General features: G+C 37.2%; 1 protein-coding gene across 2 annotated transcripts in view; it reads left to right on the forward strand.

Moving 5' to 3' along the window:
* The first annotated feature begins 1,444 nt into the window (after window positions 1–1,444).
* Window positions 1,445–25,116, forward strand: part of LOC118279796 (PTB domain-containing adapter protein ced-6) — a 92,589-nt gene continuing 68,917 nt past the window's right edge. Inside the window, exon 1 of one of the 2 annotated variants that reach the window (XM_035599576.2) lies at window positions 1,445–1,808. Coding sequence is in view for 1 of the 2 variants with exons in the window: in XM_035599574.2 (XP_035455467.1) it covers window positions 20,178–20,272 (95 nt within the window). In the remaining variant the exon portion in view is untranslated. Of the gene's footprint in view, window positions 1,809–20,017; window positions 20,273–25,116 lie in introns of those variants that run through there. The other variant, XM_035599574.2, reaches the window with a different exon arrangement.

Here is a 25,116-nt window from a genome sequence, read left to right on the forward strand (position 1 = left end):
AAAATCCTGTGAAATCATCAGCTAGTTTTGATAAACGAATCGAGTTTCTTGCTCGTTCTTCTCCATTTGAAGCTACACTGTTGAACAAGCACCTTGCTCCACTGACAGACAGACTGAAAGACTATTGTTTATTTTTTTTATTTGTTGACATTTCAAAAGTACTTATTTATAGTTCAACTAGAATAAATGATTTGACTTTGTAAAGTAACAAAAATAATCTGAAAAAGTATGAGAATATTCTAGAAATAAACACTAAAACAATAATTAAACAAAAGACTGCATAGAAAATAAAATACCTATTCTATTTTTAATTCAACTAGTCATACAAAGTATAGCTTAGCAACTTAATATCTTTCTGTGAGCAATTATTTCATTACCACGATGAGCAGTAAGTATTAATCCATCAAAACCTACCGAAGCGGTCATTTCAAACTGACAGTTTGACGGCATATAGTTAGGCTATATGATGTACCGTGAAAAATACTTCAGTCATTTCATAATTAACTATTATAGGTAATGCTTGGGTTTTTAAAAACATGTTATTAAATTATCGGAATTAGAAATGTATTTTTCTTCATCATATTCAGCCTTTTTTTTAAGGGGGAAAATCATCCAATTGCTTATCCCGTCTTGGGCTAGGCGAGAGGGAATGTAAGACTCTTACTGACTAAAAACTACCTCGTTCCTACTCCTGTTTTTCGAGCTGGAGCCCTGGTAAACTCGTTAGGTAGTCCATAGTTCCGGATATCATATTCAGTCCTAAGACGTCCACTGTTGAACATAAGCCTCCAGGGATTTTTCGATCAGCCAATTGGAATAGAGTAGATGACTATTTCTTATCCTAATGTCCGTCTTGTAGATTATTTTAAAATATTAGACAGGATATATACTTTCGAACTATTTTCTTCCTTTTTTTTTTAAGGGTAAAATCATCCAATGTCTTCTCCCGCCTTAGGTGAGGCGTGAAGGAGTGTCAGACTCTGACTGACTAAAAACCACCCCGTTCCTTTAAGCCAGAGCTCCGATAACCTGTTACGTTATCCGCAGCTCCGGATTAGGAATTTTATTTGACTTAACAAAGCGTTTAAATAAACTATTGGAACTAAATAATAATTGTTCACTTATAAGTGTTTAACAAACAAAATTAAGAATTAACTTTTGTCAACACATAGAAACAATTGCTCCGTGCGAACTCATTTTTTTATCCTTTCATATCATTCAATTAAGTATTTTTTATACCTTTTGTAAAACGAAAAAAATACACTTCGTATCACAATTATGATTAGAAACAACATAAATTTTACGTTTCAAATTAGAAATTACACTTGATTTTATGTCTTATGTAGAGTATATAAGGTTACAATGACATTTTTCGAATTGAAACTTTATATTGGTGTAGGTAAAACTTCTTCGGGCTCTGGTAACACCGTTTTGCTTGAGAAGGCAAGTCAGTTGTGTGCGGGGGGTCGTCGCGACAACGCGCTTGCACCTTAAACAATTTCAATCTGTTACGCTAGCTAAAAATCTCATTGTAAAACAAATAAATATTATTGACATACTAATTATACAATATAAACACGCCGAACAGTGAGTTTCGCGTTATATTTTTATTATTTTAAAGTCGTTTAAACCGGTTTAAAGTATAGGAAGTCAGTTACAGTTATATAAAAGTTAGTTTTCATTCGCTTGTAAACGTTATACCAGAGTTTTGTTTGTGTAGTTTTATAACTAACTCAAGATTTGTTTTATTGTTGTTTTTTGGTGTGATATCGACACGTTTTGTCTGTGAAATCGGCGATTTGAGTCAGGTAAGTTTTTTTTTTAATCTAGAGCAGTGTTTCGACTTCGGTCCGCTTTCTCTTGGGAGCGTTGAATAATTACCTTCCTACGTTACTATCAGAACAAACTTAGCTGACTTAGAAGCTATGCTTGTACCATGTTTACCTTTTCCTGTATATAAATATTGTGTAAGCAATAAATTGCGTAAGTCAACCGGTTCGTTAATGTAATCAAATAAAACTCTTTTCGCTCAGATATTTGCGTTTAAAATCGCGTGTTGTTAATTATTTTTAGTTTTTAGAAGGCTATACTTCCGCCTGTTTGGGCCCCGTGGTAATAAAAGTGTGGAAAAAAACTAATGTTTTATCATGGCACAAAAAATGGCCAATGGCTAACTCTTGTTCAGTTGTTAGTCATTCCAAGTAGACTTGTTGGTACCTACCTACTAAGTATAAAAACCTCTTTGCTACTTTTGACGTTATTGGCTGAATAGGTCGTGACTATTGCTAAAAAATAAGTCGGTGTTCTGAAAAAAAATATCTTTGTTGCTGTCAGATTTCTAATTCTATTCTAGGTAATGGAAGGTTTTTTTTAGAAATCTTTAAAAATTGTGTTGATCTTAGAGTTTTATTTGCAAATTGTAATAAAATCTTGTTCAATAACGGTGTTTAAATGCTATAACTGTAATATTTACAGTTTCTTGTAACTTATTTATGTTTATTGGCACACTTTTATTGGTATTGCATATTGATTTTTAAATAAAAAAACTATACATTACGTATTTTTTATTACCTTCATTGAAAATGTTTTAATGCCACCGTAGGAATAATTCGATTTACCTACCCTATATTTATTACTTACTCAATAGTTTATAATCTGGACAGTAGAAAAAAAACTTACTTAATTACTTAACCCAGTCCTTAGCAATTGTTTTCGGAACAAACATTTTTACTAGGGAATAGTTTAATTAATCACTAAATGACTGAATACGGCATCGGCAGTTAAATACCAAAATATTTATTTAAACTTCAGTCTTCATAAAGTGAACTATATAGTGATACATACACAAAAATTAAGGAAAAATTATGGGTAAAAGTATCACGGAAATTGGCAACATTTTTGATACATGACAGGTAACTTAAAATTTGCTTGTTTTAAATAAGTTTCTGCAGTATTTAAACATTTTTCCGTTTCCTAATGCGGTAAGGAAAAATAAACAATGCTGACACATTGTAAATAAAACAAAGAAAAGGGAAATAAATCTTCTTTGTATGCAGGTACGATTCATAATAATTCAAGTAGGTAGGGAAACATAAAACATAAATAGGTACAACTCAAAAAACATAACTTTACCTAAGTCATTTCTCATTAGTCTTTATATCATCGAAAAAGGAATCAGAAGTAAAAAAAATACCCACATTTTTCAAGTAAAAACACAAATATATTTTAAAATAACCAAAATGATCACTTATTTTTATTTTACCGTGTCTATACATACTTATAAAACGTACTTAGAAGTGACGTCTCGTGACATTTCAAATCGATATATGTATCTTCGAAAAAGTATTCGTTTCCGTAAGAAAATAAATCATACGTGTCTAATGTTTTAAAATAATCTACAAGACGGACATTAAAATTAGTCATCTACCCTATTATTTTTCCATGTGTTTGATTGAACCACCGACAAATGAATCGAACCCTTTGCCCGGTTGTATAGTCGTCACTCAATAATCACGTTTACTACAATTAAAATAAAGTAAAAAATCGGATAATTAGTACCTATACCTGGATTTGCAACCTTTTTAAGTGTGGGAAAGCCATGCTTCGGCACGAATGGGCCGGCTCGACCGGAGTGATACCACGGCCTCACAAGAAACCTACGTGAAACAACGCTTGCGTTATGTTTAGTTGTGTGAGTGCGGTTACCGGAGGCCAAATTACCGCCCTTCCCAATCCCGGATTCCCCAACAACCTTTAAGTACCTGTCCCCCAAAATGCCGTTAACGCACTTGTAACGCCATTGGTGTTTCGAATGTCCATAGGCGGCGGTGATTGCTTACCATCAGGTGATCGTAACTGCTCGTTTACCGGCTTATACCATAAAAAAACCCTCAATTCTCCACGCGTCACAGGTTTCGCTGCCCCCCATTAAAATTTTCTGCATCAAACTGTCATTTCGTGGTGAAAATCGAAAATAGGTACCGCACTGTAATAACAGGTACAATCGTTGCACACTCGCAGTTTTCCATTCTGATTTATGATTGACATCGAATAAATCACATACCTGTTTTACACGCTTGTCTATTAATCTGAACGAAGAGAAAATATGTTTTCAAATGTATTTTTATTCAGTATTTAGTGTTTAGGTAGATGTGAAACGGTTAAGTCATATCATGCGGTCTTTTATTGCAAGTTTTATTAGTATTTTTGCAGTGGCTATGCAACAAATAGTGCATTTACCTCTAAAATTGCCGCCATTTTAATGTGATTTTGACATTAGTGACAGTTTTTTTAAGAGGCGAAAATCATCCAATGACTTCTCCCGCCTTAGGCGACGCGAGAGGAAGTGTCAGACTCTTACTGACTAAAAACCACCCCGTTCCTACTCTTGCTTTTCGAGCCGGATCCCCGGTAAACCCGCTAGGTAGTCCGCAGCTCTGGATCAGGCATCAGCCCTACTGGGCCCCATCTGTGGATACTCGTCGGTTAAGGGTCCTGTTTATTTGGCCTTTCTTTGTTATATCGCCGACATCAAAGAAACATGAAGATGCAAATAGGGAAATGAATAAACTTGCTAATTAATGCTTATCAATTAAATGCATTAATGGTACGCATTCTTATGCATAAACTTAATAATTTATTCCTAGTATAAGTGCAACTGGTTTCGATTTTAATAACAGAAGAATCCACTTATTATATAAGTGTGCGAGAGCCATGCTTCGGCACGAATGGGCCGGCTCGACCGGAGTGATACCACGGCCTCACAGAAAACCGACGTGAAACAACGCTTGCGTTGTGTTTCGTTGTGTGGGTGAGGTTACCGGAGGCCCAATAACCTCCCTTCCTAATCTTCCCAAATCCCGATTCCCCAACAACCCTTAAATCCCTAACCCCCAAAAGGCCGGTAGCGCACTTAAAACACCTCAGGTGTTTGGGTGTCCGAGGGTGGCGGGGATTGCTTACCATCCGGTGATCCGTCTGCTTGTTTACCGGCTTATACAACAAGGAATTTGGGATAAGGGCAGAGAGAAAATGGCTGTGATTACCTGACCATGAGTGACCTAACCTCTTTTAAATATTAAGTAATTCACTAAGCTCATTATTGAATGTTCATATTTTACGGTGTTTTACTAAGTCCTAGGTGATCAACCTTCAACTTTGGGATGATGTCCCAATATTTTCATAGTTAAGAGGTCAAGAACAAACACTATCTGTGACCAAATATTTATATATTGACAATACGATAATCAGCTGTTTTCAAACGAGTTCCAACCTTATTTAATAATTATAATTAGATCTATAATTCAAGGTCATTTAACGAAATATTTCGTTACGACCTTGTCGATTTCTGTCAAGTATTTGTAAACATGATTTAGTTTGCGATTTTAAGTAAAAATCTCATATTTGATCATCTTTTGATAAATAGGGATGATGACGAGGTATGAAAATTAAAAACATATTTAGTCTGTAAGTAAGATTATTTAGATACCACTGACAAACGGTGCAAAAAAACATCGTGAGGAAATCTGGGCTTATACGGTCTATTTATAAGTTCAAAATTGCCAACCCGCCTTGATCTTCTCTGTGCGAGAAGAGGCCTTTGGTCAGCCGTGGCCACTTATAGGCTGTTGATTTGATGTGTGAGTAACCAGAAGTGTTGAAATCGTCACAGTGTTGAAACACTCCGCGACAGTCCACTGCTGTTTTGTTTTTATTTAATTTTAAAGGGGGAAAATCATCTAATTACTTCTCCCGCCTAGAGCGAGGCGAGAGGGAGTGTCAGACTCTAACTGACTAAAAACCACCCCGTTCCTAATCCTGTTTTTCGCTGGAGCTGGAGCCTCGGTAAACCCGCTAGGTAGTCCGCAGCTCCGGATGGTTACGCTAATTTGGGTTGAAGATTGTAGTTTGAAAGGTTCAGATTTATCAGGGAGCGTTGCTGGCCGGTCTCTGTCAAATGTCTAGTTCTTTAGTTCTTAGCCCTCCTCTTCACTAGAGAACTGACCGACCCACAGACATTTTTAATGTTGTTACTAACAAACCAGACGAACTCCGTTTCGCCACCAATGGCTTCAACAATCAATCTGTTTTCCTGCTTTCCTCTAGTTTTTTTTCCTGAATTTTCTTTGCTATAAACCTCACGGATATTATGTACAATAATCTTTTAGCTTTTTTCTTATTTGCTTTTATGTTCAAAAGTGCCTTCCTGGTCTAATTGAAATAAATAATTTTGATTTCGACTTTAGGACAGCCGCGGTATGAGTAGAACTAAGCGTCCAATGCATTCTATAATGTTGTCTCACGAAATTAACATTTCTACCGACCTCAGAATCAGCTGTGTTCAAGAACAAAATGGCTAGAATTCACTTAACGGTAAACGCAATTTACCACAACCGTGTGAGCGGGACAACGTAATTATTCCTATAGAAAAGAAAGAGACAATACCACATTTGTCAGTGTCGTCAATGAGCTTAAAACTGTCATCTCCGGTAGAATTTTGCTGATGTCATTGCGTTCTTTATTCAAATTGGGACAAAACGGTTTAGAACGCTTAATTTTTTTTATGTTGGTACGCTTGGATGTTTGTTTTTTTTTTTTCGAATAGGAACTCTGTTGTTCCCATTTCAAATTTGAAAAATGCCTCCTTTCTCATTTTTGAGCTGTTTGTTATTTTTTTCACGAAATAAGAAAAATAAAACAGGATTTTCTAGTAAGTAATTTGTCTTTTTGACCGTCGAAATCTAAGTAACTAAGTCTAAGTCGGATTCGATCCGGAGCTGCGGACTACCTAGCGGGTTTACCGGGACTCCGGCTCGAAAAGCAGGAGAAGGAACGGGGTGGTTTTTAGTCAATAAGAGTCTGACACTCCCTCTCGCCTCGCCCAAGGCGAAAGAAGTAATTGGATGATTTTTCACCCTTAAAAAAAGTCGGGTTCGATTCTCCAGTGAGCTAAATCGGACGTTTTTATTGTCTGTAGATGCTAGAAGTTTCTACTATTTGCAAAAACTATAGCAAGCCAGAGAATTGGTGTAGGTAATACACACTTCTGCTCAGCACTTTAGTAATAAAAGTCGTGATGCTATGTAATATTAAACGCTCAATACTAAATAACCCTCATTCCAAGAGACACTATTAATGCATACACTTACATTTGTAACAAACCAAAACCAACTTTATTCCCAACAACATAAAACTGAAAATCGCCAAACAGAATCTTAAAGCCCCATAGCTGTTCAATTTGTTACCTCATTACAAGCTGAAATCGGCTCTAAGTCTTAGAAGATAAAGGTGATATTGCAGTGGAGTGTTAATAGTCCCATACATGATCATCTTATGACGTCATCACATTGCATGGCCCTTACATTTTTGTGACATGAGTCAATTCTTTGTTGTGTATAACAAAAGATATTAAAATAAAGGTATTTGTGTAGGTACTAGGTAAATAGAATAAGATAAATAAGTTTTTCTATGGTATAAGCCGGTAAACGAGCAGACGTATCACCTGATGGTAAGCAATCGCCGCCGCCCATGCAATGGAAACACCAGAGGCGTTACAAGTAGTTGTCCGGCTTTTTGGGGTTAAGAATTTAAGGGTTGTTTAAGGGATTGGAAAGATTGGAATGGGGGGTAATGAGGTCCTACGTAACGTCATTCACACAGCGAAACACAACGCAAGCGTTGTTTCACGTCTGTTTTCTGCGAGGCCGTGGTATCACTCCGGTCGAGCCGGCCCATTCGTGCCGAAGCATGGCTCTCCCACACTCGATATTTGCTTACCCCTTGAGATAAAAACGTATCTTATGTGGTTTTCCTGGGCAGACGTGTTCCATCGTAGGCCGCATCATCACTTACCATCAGGCGAGATAGCGGCCAAACGTCGACCCATTAAATAAAAAAAAAACAAAAAAAAAACCTATATGTACCTATGTATGCTTTAGGGAACAGAGAGTAAAATTCCCTAAGAAAAGGAGGATCCTCCGACCAGGTGAGGTAATCATATCTGGCAGGCTTTTAGCCCAACTGTTGTTCGTTGGGATTTTCTATCCATGTTTATTCGCATGTAAACTTTATAATGCGCGATGTAGGATTTATGACATCATCCGTTGATTTGCTCGTCGATAGTCTATGTGCGACTTCTGTCATCTGTCACTTGTCATGTGTCGCCACATGCAATAACAATACTAACAAACGATATACTTAATTAAATAATTATTTAATTATAATTATTCTGACCCTAATTCATATTTGCTAGGTAATCTAGGCAAGGTCTAGGCGACCTACATTCTGCTGCGTACAATTACTGACCTAAGATCATCATACACATATTAATTTATTGTTCTTAAGAAGAATATTAGTTTGTAAAATCTTTTGAAAACATATTTAAATCTTTAAAAGGTATATGTATAAGACTTCTTTTTCTTCTTATTAAAAAAAACGTTATCTCACATTAGGATTTTCTCCAGTGTCGCGGGTGCGTTTACAAACATACAAGTTCACATGCACATGACACCCAGACCCGAAACAACAATTTGTGGATCACACAAAGAGTTGCTCCGTGCGGGAATCGAACCCGCTACCCGTTGCGCGGCAGCCAGTTGCCCAGCCACCGCACCAACCGTGCAGTCATTACATGGGCTTCACTTGAGACTCACTGCCTATTACATGGGCTTCATAGCATAAGAGCTTGAAAGGCCGGCAACGCACTTACAACTCCTCTGGTGTTCAAGAGCGGCGTCGACTTTTTTTATGAAATAGGGGGCAAACGAGCGGGCTGATCACCTGATGGTAAGAGATCAACGCCGCCCATGGACACCAATTACTATCGTGGCGTAAGTTCATTAAAATCACAACAGGCACCAGACCCTTCTAGTGTAGGCTACGCGACGTCGCCATCCGAGGCTGCCGAATCCCTCTGTAACTTGAAACTAGCTTGCTAGCTTTAACTAGTGAGCTTTTCTCCACTAATGTAAGTGAGTAAACCGTGATTTTTAGTTAAGAGTCGACTAGTTTACGAGATGAAGATGACACTATAATATTTATTTTATTTAATGTGTGTACAACTCTTAATTAAAATCATGCATAGAATAAATCGTGCATAATTTGCGTGCATATAATTCTAAATGCAAATCATGCACGCTCGAAATGGTGTTTATGGGGCCTAGCACCAGTGTCGACAATAATCTTAGAAATATCTAGGCATTGCATCATACCTAGGTACTAACTCGAGTCTAATTTTAGACATGCATATTGGCGTATTTCCGAACCGATACGACCTTCAAACCTTCAAGAAATGAGCGTATTCCTTTTTAAAAGGCCGGCAACGCACTTGTGACTCCTTTGGTGTTGCGGGTGTCCATGGGCAGCGCTGATCGCTTACCATCAGGTGACCCGTCTGCTCGATTTTTTTATGGAAGAGGGATATTCCATGAATAAAAAACACGCATAAGCATAGGCTAGTATTAAGTTCCACGAAATAGTTCCGCGAAAGAAGAGCAAGAGTAGAAATGGGGTGGTTTTTAGTCGGCAAGAGTTTGTCTCTCTTTCTCTTCTATCTTTTCATCTCACCCAAGGTGGGAGAAGTCATTTTAAGACTTTTCTCCCTTGTAAAAAACCCGGAGCCTCGGTAACCTGTTATGTTATGTTGTCCGCTCCGGATCGGGCTGATGTAGCTGCTGTAGCTATTGTTTATTATTGTTTATTATTATTGGTACAGTAGCTGGAGCTGTTATTTTGTATTATGGATCACAGAGAAAGATAGACCGAAAAGAACTACGAGACGAGAGGGATTTCCAACAGAATGTTCGGTCCAAATTAGATTCACCAAAGCTAATTATTATGATAAAAAATGTAAACAACCAACTCAAAGTCGTCTAAAAAAAATCTAGAAAATTCTAATCATAGACCAAAACTGTACCTGGTACCAAAACGAATGCATCAGAAACCATTTCACACAATTTAACCGAAAAACTTCAAAAAAAGAAAAAAAAACGAAGAAATAGAAATTCAAATATTCGAATTCGCAACGCGCCACCCAATCAAAGGCTGACAAAATTGGCGCTAGAATTCTACTCACTTTCGACGCACGTGATTGGCTTGACAAACTGTCGGTGACCTGTAATTGGTCAAACATAATGGCGCGGGCGACTGTCATTTGCTTTCTCTTATTGTCTACGACTTTCGCTTTGTACGTTTTTTATTTAATTTTCTAAATACAATAGACTTATTTTGACCCTGTTTCTTTGGTTTATTATGAAACATTATGCTTGGTTAATTACTCAGTCGTTTAACCGTCAAAAACCAAACAGTCAGTCAGTTAGGTAGATATGGCTACTAGGGGAAGTATTTGAGTGGTTTCCGCAGTCAAAAATAAATTACTTAAGCTCGAATACTGAAAGGCTACTCAATTAAGTTGTACTTAAATATCGTACTATCTCTGTCATTTTATAAAGAATTAATAGTAGCAGAACTACATTTGAGAGTGTCTTAAAATTGAGTAGCGTTTGAGTTTTTTGTTTTCATTTATAGATTTGATGATGTACTTCATTTTCGATTTTATCTAGCTATTAATTCTCTAGAAATAAAACTGCTATTTGACGTACAAATCTGACGCTGTTAACGCAATATTTCATGCAAAATCCATAGAAAGTATCGTTTTTGACGTTTCGAAAAAAAAAGTATTGAATTTGTCTAGCTTTACTCGAAAAGTCGAAACCTACCAACGGCAAGTACCTACCAATGTGACATTTTCTGAGTTAAGTATATGTAGGTACTTTCAAAGCTTATTTAGACACCACTGATAAACGGTGAAAGAAAACATCGTGAGAAAACCTGAGCTTATAATTTCTAATTATAAGTTTGAAATCGCCAACTCGCATTGAGCAAGTGTGGTGATTAATGCTCAAAATATCTTCTTCGTGTAAGAATAGGTCTTTGGTCAATGGCCACTTATAAGCCACATTAAGTTCATATGACACCCGAAATAAAACAAATTCATTCGACTACCGTTCGTATCCTTTCGAAAATACAACACATCATTATATTTTAACTAGCGACCCGCCCCAGCTTCGCATGGGTGCATTGGTGATATATTATGCCTGTATTATACAAATAAACCTTCCTCTTGACTCACTCTACCTATTACAAAAAACCGCATCAAAATCCGTTGCGTAATTTTAAAGATTTAAGCATACAGACAAACAGACAAAAATAGCGACTTTGTTTTATACTATGTAGTGATATCTTTGAAGCCCTTTCCAAGAAAGTTATCAAGCTCAAGTTCACTACATAAAGATGGAAAGTAAGTAATAACAAAATGAGAACGGATATACACTAGTGAAACTTGTACGTGCCATAGACAAGCTATATTTAATCTACGTGCATAGACTATCAAGTCTATAGATGATTGACACTTGATATCTATGAATGAAAGTGTTATAATCTGTGGCGTGTGTGTCATGGCGGACTCATTGGTCGTTTGTGATTGGTGATTAGCTTTTGATATTGTCAATGTGTTGTGTTTGACGTTTTAGAGATTAGAGTGTCGATTGGAATTTGATTCCTAAGGAAACGGTCGGCTGCGGACTGATTAGCGGGTTACCAGAGCTCCAACTCGAAAAGAAGGAGAAGGAAAAAGGGTGGTTTTTAGTCAGTAAGAGCCTGACACTCCCTCTCGCCTAGCCCCAAGGCGAGAGAGGTCATTGGATGATTTTCCCCCTTCAAAAAAGGGGTAAAGTCCCAGAGCTGCGGTCTGTCTAGCGGGTTACTGTGGCTGCGGCTAAAAAAGCAGGAGAAGGAATAGAGTGGTTTTTATGTGTACCCATAAAAAAATATGATTGGTGGAAGCCTAACGCATCCACAGCAACGTAGTATAGCACATCTCTGATGGAAAAGCACCCAGATCCTGCTCGTTTGCCCCTATCTCATAAAAAATCCATCTTTTATACACAAAGAACTGCACAAACAGATTTTCAACTTTTTACTCTTGTACTTAGAATTCAAAATCAATTGAAGAGTGTTATTGTGCTTTTTAGACCAAAAAGAACTGCTCAGACAGATTTTTACCTTAGTACTCTTGTATTACAACTCAAAATCAATTGGAGAGTGTTATTGTGCTTTATAGACCAAAAAGAACTGCTCAGACAGATTTTCACCTTAATACTCATGTACTAGAATCGAAAATCAATTGACGAGTGTTATTGTGGAGGACCAAGGGGAGGCCTTTGTTCAGCAGTGGACGTCTCTCGGCTGATGATGATGATGATGATGATGATTGTGGTAGGTTTTGACATCTGCATGAGATTTTCTACGCAGCACTAATGTCCCCAATAGATAATATCGAGATAAGTGTGTAGACAGTAATTAATACAGAATACTACGTCGCTTACTATTTCCTTGACCCCTTGTAATTAATACTGATAATTGACGGGTAAAATTAACTAATTTGCTCTTACGCCTTGTCTTACTTGAGTATTCTGATAAAATGTACGCATCCACAAGCCCGCATCGTACACATCGCACGCAACGGATTTTAGTTTGTCTTGTATAGAAACTCATACAACTTCGTCCACTGATCCGCATCGTACGCATCCCACGCAACGGATTTTAGTTTGTCTTGTATAGAAACTCATACAACTGCGTCCACTGATCCGCATCGTACGAACCGCATCATCGGCAATGCCTACATGCGATGCGTACTGATGACGTCATACGGAATGTCGATGCCAAAAATCCAAGTGAAGTGACATCGGTAATCCGATTGCTTCAATACTCCCGTCGGCAATCCGAACAGTGGACGCAGTCAATTCGTTTGATGCGATCCGTCCGATGCGTGCGATCATAATACTAAGCTATACAGTCATGGAGCCATCAGACCACCACAGATGGGGCCCAGTAGGGCTGATACCTGATCCAGAGCTGCGGACTACCTAGCGGGTTTACCGGGGCTCTGGTTCGAAAAGCAGGAGTAGGAACGGGGTAGTTTTTAGTTAGTAAGAGTCTGACACTCCCTCTCGCCTCGCCCAAGGCGAGAGAAGTCATTGGATGATTTTCCCCCTCAAAAAAACAAGCCTTGTAGCGAGAGTGTGACAGACTCTTACTGATTAAACACCACCCCGCTCCTACTCCTGACTCCTGTTCCTAGGCAGAGCCACGGTAATTCCTTTCGATTCTCCGCAGACTCTGATAAACCCGTCATTTTTTAATTGCGATTTCCAATCCTCCTCTAACCTTATTTTAGAAGAAACCAAGAAGGTCCAAAGATAATAAAGTAAGCAAGCAAACGGACAAACTGTTCAACTTTATATATTAAAGTATAGATAACTTCTTTATCAGCTAGCAGGCCAAAGTGCGGTCACAGCTCAATTCCCACAATTTCTAGACATTTACTCATGTCTAGCACATTCCTTTGTTACTAGATTATTATATGTCTTACTTCTTACTAATTTATTTCTTTTTTGTTTTTTTTCGTGAAATCAGCTGAAAATCAGCGTTGAGTGTTACCGCACTCAACATAATGCTGAGGTGGAGGCCCGTTCGGCATAGACATGCTCGGAGACCTGTTTATGCACTTAAATATTGTTATTTGTAATATTTATCTTTTTTTATTATTATTTTGTCTGTACCACTGTGCATGTAATGTGCCGAATAAATGCTTTTTCTTTCTTTCTTTTTTTCTTTACTAATATTATAAACTAACTGACCCGGCAAACTTCGACGTACCGCCTCCTTAAACATTTTTATCTCACCTTTTAAATCTTCCCTGGATCTATAAACAATTTAAGGCCAAAGTTTGCCAAATCGGTCCAGCAGTTTTCAAGTTTTAGCGAGTAGGTAGTGGCGGGCTTGTCCCAATAAAAAAATATCGTCCCAATAAAAATTAGCAGGCAGATCGGAGACCGCAGTTTAAAAGGTTCAGGATTATCAGAGAGCGCTGCCTGGTCTCTGTCAAATGTGTAGTCCCATAGTCAGCTCTGACTTCAACTATGATAAGAGTTGGGTTGATGACTAAATGTATTCTCCTCTGTGGCTCGCCCCCTATTACTCATCTGTCAAAAAGTGGGTGCTACATTTAACGCGTGACCTATCTTTTTTATGGTATAAGCCGGTAAACGAGCAGACGGATCACCTGATGGTAAGTAATCACCAGGGGCGTTACAAGTGCGTTGCCGGCCCTTTGGGGGTTTTAGGAATTTTACGGTTGTTGGGGAATCGGGAATTGGGAAGATTGGGAAATCGATTTTCTGTTAAACCGTGGTATCAGAACATAGCATAGATACGCCTAATTAACATACTACACCTACATATAATTAGTCATAATATTATTGTTGACGGTACGCCTATTTCCCGAGTTCCTGATAAGCTGGGATTGGCGCTGTTTACGAGAAATCCGCTATTATTTTGTTTTGCAGTTTAATTTTGTGGAATTACCTTATCTGTGGCGTGGTTTTTTCATGTTTTGATACAAAAGTTTTACGTAATAGGTAGGTAGGTTTTTTTAGGAATGAATGGCGTGATTAATATGTTAAAAGTTGAAACTTTCGCATATTTATTCATGTTAAGGCCAGTTTAACTAAATTATTACGTATTGTTATAATATCAATTCCTTACTTAAAATAATTAATTCAGCAGACGACAATTGGTGGCCAGGGGTCGTAAAAATAAATTAACACTTCCTATATAATCCAAGTCCTCATAAGAAAAAAAAGCATCGTCACGCCTTTTATCCCCAAAGAGGTAGGCAGAGGTGCACATTACGGCACGTAATACTACTGTACAATGTACACCCACTTTTCACCATTTGTGTTATAAGTCCCATGTAATAGGGGCTGAGCCTATTACTATATACCGGATAATTCTGGGCTCCGTGCTACTAATGAGAAATTTTAGAAAAACTGAAAAATTTCATCAATTCTTTGCCCGACTCCGGAATCGAACTCGTAACCCTTTACCACCAGTCGCACTCGCGATCACTCGACCAACGACGATCATGTCCAGTCCAGATCCGAGACTCTGTGCCCGGCAGTCGCACTTACAACCACTCGACCAACAAGGCAGTCCTAATAAGACCAAACTAGATAATCAAAATACTCAGAAATTAAGCTATTTATAGAGTAGATTGTACCTCCTCCTCCCCTCTCTTTAGATAATTGTTTTGCGCGGTTTTCCCAAATATTGGAGGATGGATAATTTAAGTGTTAAAAGTTTAACAATCTTTTGAAAAGGCATCGATACTTTGTCCGGCTTAGGAATCGAACCCGAGACCCTTTGCTAGACAGTCGCATTTGCGAATACCCACTCGACCAACAAGGCAGTCCTAATAAGACCAAACTAGATAATCAAAATACTCAGAAATTAAGCTATTTATAGAGTAGATTGTACCTCCTCCTCCCCTCTCTTTAGATAATTGTTTTGCGCGGTTTTCCCAAATATGTGAGGATGACACTGCGTGGTACACATTACATGTGGTCGGCTGCGAGTGACGTAGTGGACGGTTTTATGTAGTATGTCGATAGACTGTTACTATTCCACCAAAGATTTTCTTAATGACAAACATTGAACAAAAAAACATTGTTATGGTATAGTTCATAATACATTTATAAGTAGAAAATAAGTAAGATTTGTAGAATGATCGATTCGGTAGAATGCATAAGACATTAATTAACTAAAAACACCCGTTGTGACACATATTCTAACAAATATTTTTTTCTTTCTAGAATTTTTATCTTATTAATATTATTAATGCGAAAGTTTATGTATAGGTATGTTTGTTACTCGATCACGTCAAAATGGCTTGAAGGGATCGGGATGAAATTTGGAACGGGGGTATATGAATAGGTGAAATTGGGAAAAGATTGTGGTCTGGAATAACACATTGGCTCCTTTTTATCCCACGGGACCGCGGACTTAATTACTTTTTTTTAATATACATATAAAACTGAAGAGTTTCTCTCCGCATCTCCCGAATTACTTGATCAAATTGAGTAACTATTTATGTATTGGATAACCAATTTATCGAAAAGGGCTATGAAATATTACACTACGATTAATAGGAGCCGAGCAAAGAGGGTAAAAGCGTGCGAGAGTATCTAGTTAAAAATATAGGTCAAATATAAGTATCAACTTGTATTATTTGTAAATTAATGTTTTAATTTTGTTGCAGGTATGAACCAATAACAGATCTCATGCTGATTTCATAACTATTGTAAACAGTAAGTCCTAAATTTTACAAACAAATCAATATTATTTTGCTACCTTTGAGTTTCTTGATCGTTCTTCTTCATTTGAAGCTACACTTTGGAACGAGAACACTTAGCTTCACTGACAGACAAAATGACGGACAAATCAATTTGACGTTTCAAAAGTGCCAAATTTTGGATTAATTGAAATAAATGCTTTGATTTTGACTTTGACTTCGTTGCGGGATCCAAGACAGTCATTCATGTCCCTGGGACGCGCCGGACTTCAGTGTTCCGGTGTTTTCATGGTTGTATCTACTGTAGATCCTGGCTTACAGGAGTTGCAGTGGTATGGGAGGTTGTGGCGGGCTTGTCCCAAAAAAAATGCCATAACAATAAATTATTCTGGTCTTTACTAAGTATCTTTAATTTATCATTTTTCCTTAATCGTTACATACATTTATGTAAATGTTATCTATAAAAAAAGACATGTTGACATTAATTAGATACGTTTGAAATATATCTACAGGATAATACTACAGTTTTCCTTTACAAAACAGGAAAGAATTTATAATTCTTAGTAACCTACTGCCTAATTGGCTGAAATCTCGTTTTAATATAACTCTTACAGATGGATGGACGGATCCAGGATGATATTATTCCCCCCCAAAAAATGGTGAAAAGTAGGTGTACATTGTATAGCGGCATTATGATCCGTAATCTGCCTACCCCTTCGGGGATAAAAGACGTGACGTTGCGAAAAATGTGCCAACCTTCGCGAATTAAAAGACGTTATAAGTTATGAATAAAAATAATTCTCTTATTTTTTTCTGAGTAAATAAAAAGTGTATATAGCCAACGCCTACATGTCTGTCAGTCAGTCAAAGTCGTTGTAGGTAAACTACATATTAATTTTATTCCACTTTCGTTTTTGTTTTGTATATTATGTGCATATTTTATAAAAAACAGTTAATGATAATAACATGTAATAGTTTTGAAAGTAAAAAAGATACTGTTAGGTCCGAAATATAATAAAAAAAATCTACTAACGTTTATAAAGTATAAGTTAGGTTTCTCTATTTCGAAATTCTAGTATGAAAAGTAGAAATTCAGTTTTTGGCAACGAATATAATCTTAGTCTTATACACTGAGTCCTAAGCTATGTTTTTTTGGTAGTAGTAAATTTTTTTATGGTTTGTTTAAAACTACCAAAATTTTAACCATAGATGATTTTCTACCAAAGCAGATGACATGTACACCCGAAACACCAGAGACGTTACAAGTACGTTGCCGGTTAGGAATTGGAATTAGGAAAGGGTTGTTGGGGAATCAGGTAATTAAGTCTCCGGTAACCTCACTCACACAACGCAAGCGTTGTTTCACGTCGGTTTTCTGTGAGGCCGTGGTATCACTCCGGTCGAGCCGGCCCATCCGTGCCGAAACATGGCTCTCCAACACTTAATAACCTATGCCTATATTAAGTGCACAATAATGTACTTGGTACCTGCCTGCGGTACGTATCGACAAGCGATATCACCATTTTGTTTTCTTTTTCTTGAATACAATGTACTTGTGTCGCTAGGTTCAACTTCTATCGCAAATAACCTTTCGAGAGTACGATTAGGTATTGAATTTTGAACTACTTATTAAAGTTTAGCCATAGATTTCATTTTTATCAAGAGCCTGTGTCATTCTCATACGGAGAAGGTTTGAGCATTAATCAGCACGCTTGCTCAATGCGGTTTGGCGATTTAAAACTTATAATTAGAAATTATAAACCCAGGTTTACTCACGATGTTTTCCTTCACCACTATCATCATATAAAAAAGTGCAAAGTCCCCTTAACAGACAAGCATATATGAAAAGACTGATGACTGTTGATGAAGCGCAAGAGGTGTGTAAGATTCGTAGCAATTCCATTGTCTCTGCCTGAGGGTCCATGGGAGACAGGCGTGAGGCGTATGGATGTATGTTTTTTTGAACGCGCTTATCTCCGGATCTACGGGTCCGATTTTAATAATTCTTTTTGCGTTAGATAGGGCATTTATCGAGGAAGGCCATAAGTTATAAAACATCACGCTATGACCAATAGGAGCTGAGCAGAGCGGGTGAAACTGCGCAGAAGTAGCTAGTCATTTATAATTTCCTTAATTAGATTTTAGCACCAAAATAGACAGGAAATGTGACTAAAGATTTCGTGAGCGGTAGTCAGGATTGCAACCATTAGACCAGTTCAGCCTTACACTACATTCACTGAAATTCAAGGTCGCTGTAAGCTAATCATTGCGAAAATCTCATCTAGAATTTTCGGTAACGATGCTTGTTAAAGAATAATAGGTACAATGGTGGTCGCATGCGGTTGACCACTACTTAGTTAATGTTTGCTTGTACCTGATGAGATCCGCTTTCTAGCTCTAGCTTCGCCTAAGACGGGGGAAGTCATTGGATGATTTTCCCCCCTCAGAAAAAGCCTTAAGGGATGTATCGATAGTAGGGAAACCATGCATAGTACACATCCATAGCACGCATCCATACGCATCTTTCTATATAAAAACATAGCTGAGTCCGATTCCACCAGTGCTAAGCTATGTGTATCAATGTATATGATTGGTGGAAGGCAAACGCACCCACAGCAACGTAATATAGCACATCTCTAGTGAAAAAGCGCCATTAATCTTAAAATCCGAAATCGATCCTCATTTTTAACGTAAATCCTATAGAATTAAATTAATGTCAAAAATCGATCTTAATCTAAACATTTTTGTATTAAAATCGACCGTAAATCATAGGCAGTATATTTGCGCAGACATCACATTATCCTACCCTCTAACCTGACAACAGATTTACAACTTTATGCAAAAGACAATAAGGTATAATATCTTCGACAGTGTAAGTATACCTTGATATGCGTTGGTGTTACAAAAAATCTATACGGAAATAATCATTAGGCATGACTGTTTGTTTTGTTACGTGACCAACATATTAGGTAATGGTAAAGTAGGACGATGTGGGCTCAGTAGTATTGTTTATAGACACAACGCACTTTCTTGTCTTTAGCTTTAAAAGAGCAATCATGGACTCTTGTATAGCGACACATGACAATTGACAGATGACAGAAGTGATTATAGCAGGCAACGCACCTATGACTCCTCTGGTGTTGCGGGTGTCCATGGGCGGCGCTGATTGCTTACCATCAGGAGCTCGTTTTTACACCTATTCCATAAAAAAAGAAGTCGCACATAGACGATCGACGAGCAAATCAATTTGTACTTGCTTCTAAAATTAATTATCTAAAATCTAGAACAAACATACATTACCTAATGTTGCGACGACGTCAGTAGGCTGCGCGACGTTGCTCATGATGAAGAGTCCCTCTGTGACTCGAAACTAGTAGAGCTTTTCTCCATTAATGTACCTGAAATAACCGTGATTTTTAGTTAGTTTAATATTATGTCTCACGATAGTTATTATAAAAATATAACAAACATACATACATACAGGTCAAACTCGGTTAAATAGACAGTTAAAAGTAGCCAATAGATAATAAAACACACAACGTCACATTACGAACGCATTACCATACCATAGTAAACAAAAAAAAAATTTGGTCATAATAAACTGCAGTTGCATCAAAACAGACAAAGAACTGAGATAAATACAAATTAAATAATGAGCTAGTATTTAAAACAACAACGTAGATACGTACGAATAAATATTTGATGTTCACTGCGTGCGTCAGCTTCGCATAAACCCGTCCAATTATCATTGGCACAACAGACGAGCGGTCATTATTTGTTATCTGTGTACACCGGCCATCACAGTATTAACATCAATAAAATAAACGCAGAATAGATTCGTTCACTCTTCAGTGCATCGCCGAACGCCGCGTCGACGGGTTGTGCGCGCTTTTAATATTTAATAATAATAATTTAACGCACGATTATAAATATTAACAGTAATTTTCGAGTTTACTTATAAAAAAGTGTTTTGTAATATTTTCTCAAAATGGCGGAGGGCGATGTGCCTTTGGTTACTAGTTATGGCGGCAGTGAAATTGAATTTGGAACGAACGGATCGAAATTGTCGAAGGCTAATTCGAGGTTTGTGTTTTTTTTTTTCTCTCAGCTTAAGGTATTTTTATAATCGGTTTCGAAAATTTTCTGCGTTGAAAAATGTGTTTTAATATTTTATTTTTATTTTATTTTCTTGTTTTTGTTTTGTTTGTGTGCGAGTCGACGTGATTATTATTTAGTAAAACACAACGCAAGCGAGAACCTTGAATGTTAATCATTAGTTGACTTAGCAAAACTTTGTGGCTCAATGTTAAATCTTTGTTTTTCTTTACATCACCTTTGTGCGATTCTCGACTTTATTACCAGTGACGGAGCTAAGATATCAGTATTTACATAGATTCACATGACAAGTTTTGTAAATATCCGAACATTGAACGTGGACAATCATTTTATTAGGACAATGTAGCCATATGAAAACAAAGAGCGCATAATGAAACGTCTAGTTGAGTAAATAAACACAACACACGTAGACCGCGTAGGTTTATTTTTTATTAGGACCACTCATAACTAGTTTTCATATTATAAGCGTTATAAAATTATCATACTACCTATAAAACGAACCTCTTTCGTTCTTTTATGTCACGTCACGTCAGAGAGAAACAAAAAAAAAGTGTTTTGTTAGAATTTCGAACTTTTTAAAGTTTGACGTTTGGGTAAAAATGGCGTCTCGCATTTTAGATTGAGATTGATGTTATTTATAATTGATCAACATTAAATATGAACTTTTAAAGTTAGTTGGGACCTATTTTATTACAAAGAGTGGGTAATTGTTGTTTCATATCAGATATCAGCTGATCACTGGTGACGGGAAACTGCTATCAGCGGCAATTATAGTTGCCGTACCGTCCCATAACGCAATATTTAAACATATGGTTTTACTTTATATGTGTTGTTTTTATAACATATTATATACTATGTATTAAGCACGTACAATATTTGTACAATTACACATTCTTAATGAGGTCGAAATGATTGAGAAACAGAGAACAGAAATAAAATTGCAAATTTATTTTTACGTTAAACTGCCTCGTTGTTCGAGTCGCAAACTTGCGACTGCCGTACAAGGGGTCTCGGGTTCGATTCCCAGTACGGGCAAATTATTGCTTTTCGGTATTTTGAACATTTCTCAGTAGTAGCACGGAGTCTGGAATTGTGCCCAGTATATGGCAATATGCTCACCCAATAATGTAATAGGTACATGGGACTTATAACACAAATGGTGAAAAGTGGGTGTACATTGTATAGCGGCATTACGTGCCGTAATGTGCACCTCTGTCTCTGATAAAAGGCGTGACGTTGCGTATATGATTTTTACGTAGATAAATAAGTGGTGAATGTTTTTTTTAGATTTTTTGTAGTTTTTTTTTTAAATCTATAAATGCTAAAACTAGTTTTGTTTATTTGTATGTTTTTACGTCACAGTTAGAGTGTTAATTAACATCGCATGATTTGTATGTTTAGACAAACAAACAAACACATCTTCTGCTGTTTATTACTATGTATTACGAATACACGTGCATGAGAGAAATTATGTATTCGGATTGTATGTGAAAACGAATGGATGTTTGTCACGCAATCACTCCGAAACAGCTGAACAGATCTACATACAATTTTGCAGAGATATAGACCTATAAAAATACCTTTGGAATAACACATAGATTGCTTCCTGATATAAGGTTTCAAAGAGCCATCATACCACCACAGATGGGGCCCAATAGGGATGATTCCTGATTCGGAGCTGCGGACTACCTAGCGGGTTTACCGGGGCTCCGGCTCAAAAAGCAGCAGTAGGAACGGGGTGGTTTTTAGTCAGTAAGAGTCTGACATTCCCTCTCGCCTCGCCCAAGGCGGGAGAAGGCATTGGATGATACTCCCACCTAAAAAAAAGGTTTTCCGTGGTTGTGAGATAACTGTCGAGTCGACAAACACAAGCGAAGCCGACAGCAGAAGATAAATTGATATTTTTATAGGATGTAACTTTAATTGCGGTATAAAAAAATAAACAATTAATAATATTGTTGGTTTATAGACCTTTGATAAGTCATTCAACCGACGTTTATATTTAATTTTATTATTACATTATTGTTGATTGTGCCGAGGGTCAGACACTTCCGACCATTGCATTCTATGGCTGCATACAAACATAATTGTCATCATGATATCAGCGTCAAGACATCCTCTGGTGAACGTAAACCCCTCCAATGAGTTTCAGATCGTCTTTTTTACTGAGAGCGAATAATCTTCCAAGGACTTTTCCATCTCCCGCGTATGGTGAGGCGAGAGGGAGTGTCAGACTCTTACTGATTAAAAACTACCACGTTCCTACCCTTGGAGGAACCGCAGCTTCGATAGTAGTTCACAATTCCTGGTCCATCCATCGCCATCTGTAGCGGTCTAATATCTCTTTGAAACGCGCGCAGAACACATGCCACTTCGCATTTTCCGGATTGACAATTACAGAAGAGCCTAGCGGTTTCTGGTCAAGCGACGAGCTACCCTTACCCTGGCTCGCTGTTTGCAGACCCGTACTTCCAAATCAGCTAGCATGAAGTAACTTTATGTAATGTTAATCGGTTCGATTTTTTGTCACACTTAGGTCATATAAAAATCCGGTTTTATAAAATTATCAATTACAAAGGTTAAGTAGCTTTGTACCAGTCTGTGTGTTATACCTACATACTATGTTGTTTCTGAGAATAACATAAAGAAACAAACTAAACACTGAAAATAGAATTAATAAACATAATTCGCGGTAATTCCCAATATGTATGTATGTAAACAATTTACATAAAACGAAATTAGTTTGTGAAAAACCCAATCATTGTGAGATATATAATCATAATACATACTTGTATTATTATAAAAACATATAAAAGTAGGTAATTATGGATTGATATTATTTATACAATGTGATAGGCGTGGGACTTCTAACCCGTTAAGGCTGAGTACTACATCTAATTTTATCGACAAAAATAATAATATGGGGGTTGAACCCCTAATTGAAAATATTGAAAAATAGTGATTTTTTCAGTAAAAATAATTCACAAATGATTTTTTTTCTAACCAAAACATTATCAAACATATGAAAAAAGTAAAGAATAAGTTAGCCAAGGTTATTAGGTACCGTTAGTCGTTTTTTTTGTTTCTACGACGCATACAACCTTTGATTTTAAAAAAAGTAAAAAAAATATTAAAATAGCCATAACTTTTAGGGGAGGGGATTCGACCACTTCGACCCCCGACTTTTGTCGATAAAATTAGGTGTAGAACTCAGCCTTAACGGGTTAGAAGTCTCGCCCCTATCACATTGTATAAAACGTTGTCATCTAGCTTCTGCTAGCGGATCGCTAGCGATCCCGTAGGATAAAAAGTACCTATCCTATCACCCAAATCAGCTCAAGCTGTATACCAAATTTCATCAAAATCCGTTCAGTAGTTTCAGCGTTATTGATAGACAAACATCCAAACAAACTTTCACATTTTTATAATACTAGCTGACCCGGCAAACTTCGTATCGCCTCAAATATTTATTTCTCATCTTTTAAACCTTCCCTGGACTTCCACAAATAATTCAAGACCAAAATTTGCCAAATCGATCCAGCCGTTCTTGAGTTTTGGCGAGACTAACGAACAGCAACCTCCAAGAAAAGAGCATACTCCTTTTAAAAAAAAAGGCCGGCAACGCACCTGTGACTCCTCTGGTGTTGCGGGTGTCCATGGGGGCGCTGATCGCTTACCTTGTTTGCGCGTTTGCCTCCTATTCGATTAAAAAAAAAACAGCAATTGATTTTTATATGAATAGATTAGTGTGATATGAATAAAACTACATCGTTTGTTAAATGAAACCAGGTAGAAAAAAAACCTAGACACATGCTATTAAGAATTGAACTTAAATCCATTAAGGATAAGGCTATTTTTAGAGCTAGCAAACTATAATAGCACTAGATACCTAACTACCTAAACCTATTTTACCTTAGATTATCCTTGTATGCTGCTCATCCTTGCGAGCAGTTTTCCTCTATTCTGTGTCTAATACTTCACTCACATATTTTTTTATACCACGACGATTGTTAGCAATCACTACTGTATAACGGGGTGAATAGAACTCAAAAGGTTAATAGATACAGGAATGGGGTGATATTAGAACTGACTGCCTTGTTGGTCGAGTGGTTGTAAGTGCGATTGCTAGACAAGGGGTCTCGGGTTGTATTCTCGGGTTAGGCAAAGTGTTACTGGGCTTTTATCGGTTTTTCGTAAAGTTCTCAGTAGTGCAATAGGCTCACCCCCTATTACATGGGACTTATAACAATCTACAACGGACTTATAATGCAAAGTGGGTGTACGAGTACATTGTATAGCGGTTTTACATTTCGTGTGCACCTCTGCCTACCCCTTCGGAGATAAAAGGCGTGACGTTATAATTCGCCCTTTGTATGATTAATATTGTTGTATTTTGTATATATGTATGTATATAGTCCACCCACTTTTCGCCGGATATGATACATATTAACGCCCCATTTCGGTGAAAAATTTGTAGGTAAGGTACAGTTTAAAAATATTAAGCCTCGTGTTCATGGTAAACATTTTGTTTAGCAACAGTTGATGAACAGCGAGAATGCTGCTGGAAACTTTGTTTAAACTAATATAAACTGATGTTTTCGCTCGCCGGGCGTCAACTCTGCAGCATGGCGCGATCAACTCCGCAACACAAGTGTTGCCCGCAACATGTTTATGCAACCATGTTGCTAAACAAAATGTTTACCATGAATACAAGGCTTTATGTATTTTGTATTTGTACACCCACTTTTTTCTAGTTACAAATTGAATTCATTGTAAATTGTGATAAAATTCTTATCTTTAAACACCCACTC

This window comes from Spodoptera frugiperda, chromosome 22, assembly GCF_023101765.2.
Source record: "Spodoptera frugiperda isolate SF20-4 chromosome 22, AGI-APGP_CSIRO_Sfru_2.0, whole genome shotgun sequence".
Lineage (NCBI taxonomy): Eukaryota > Metazoa > Arthropoda > Insecta > Lepidoptera > Noctuidae > Spodoptera > Spodoptera frugiperda.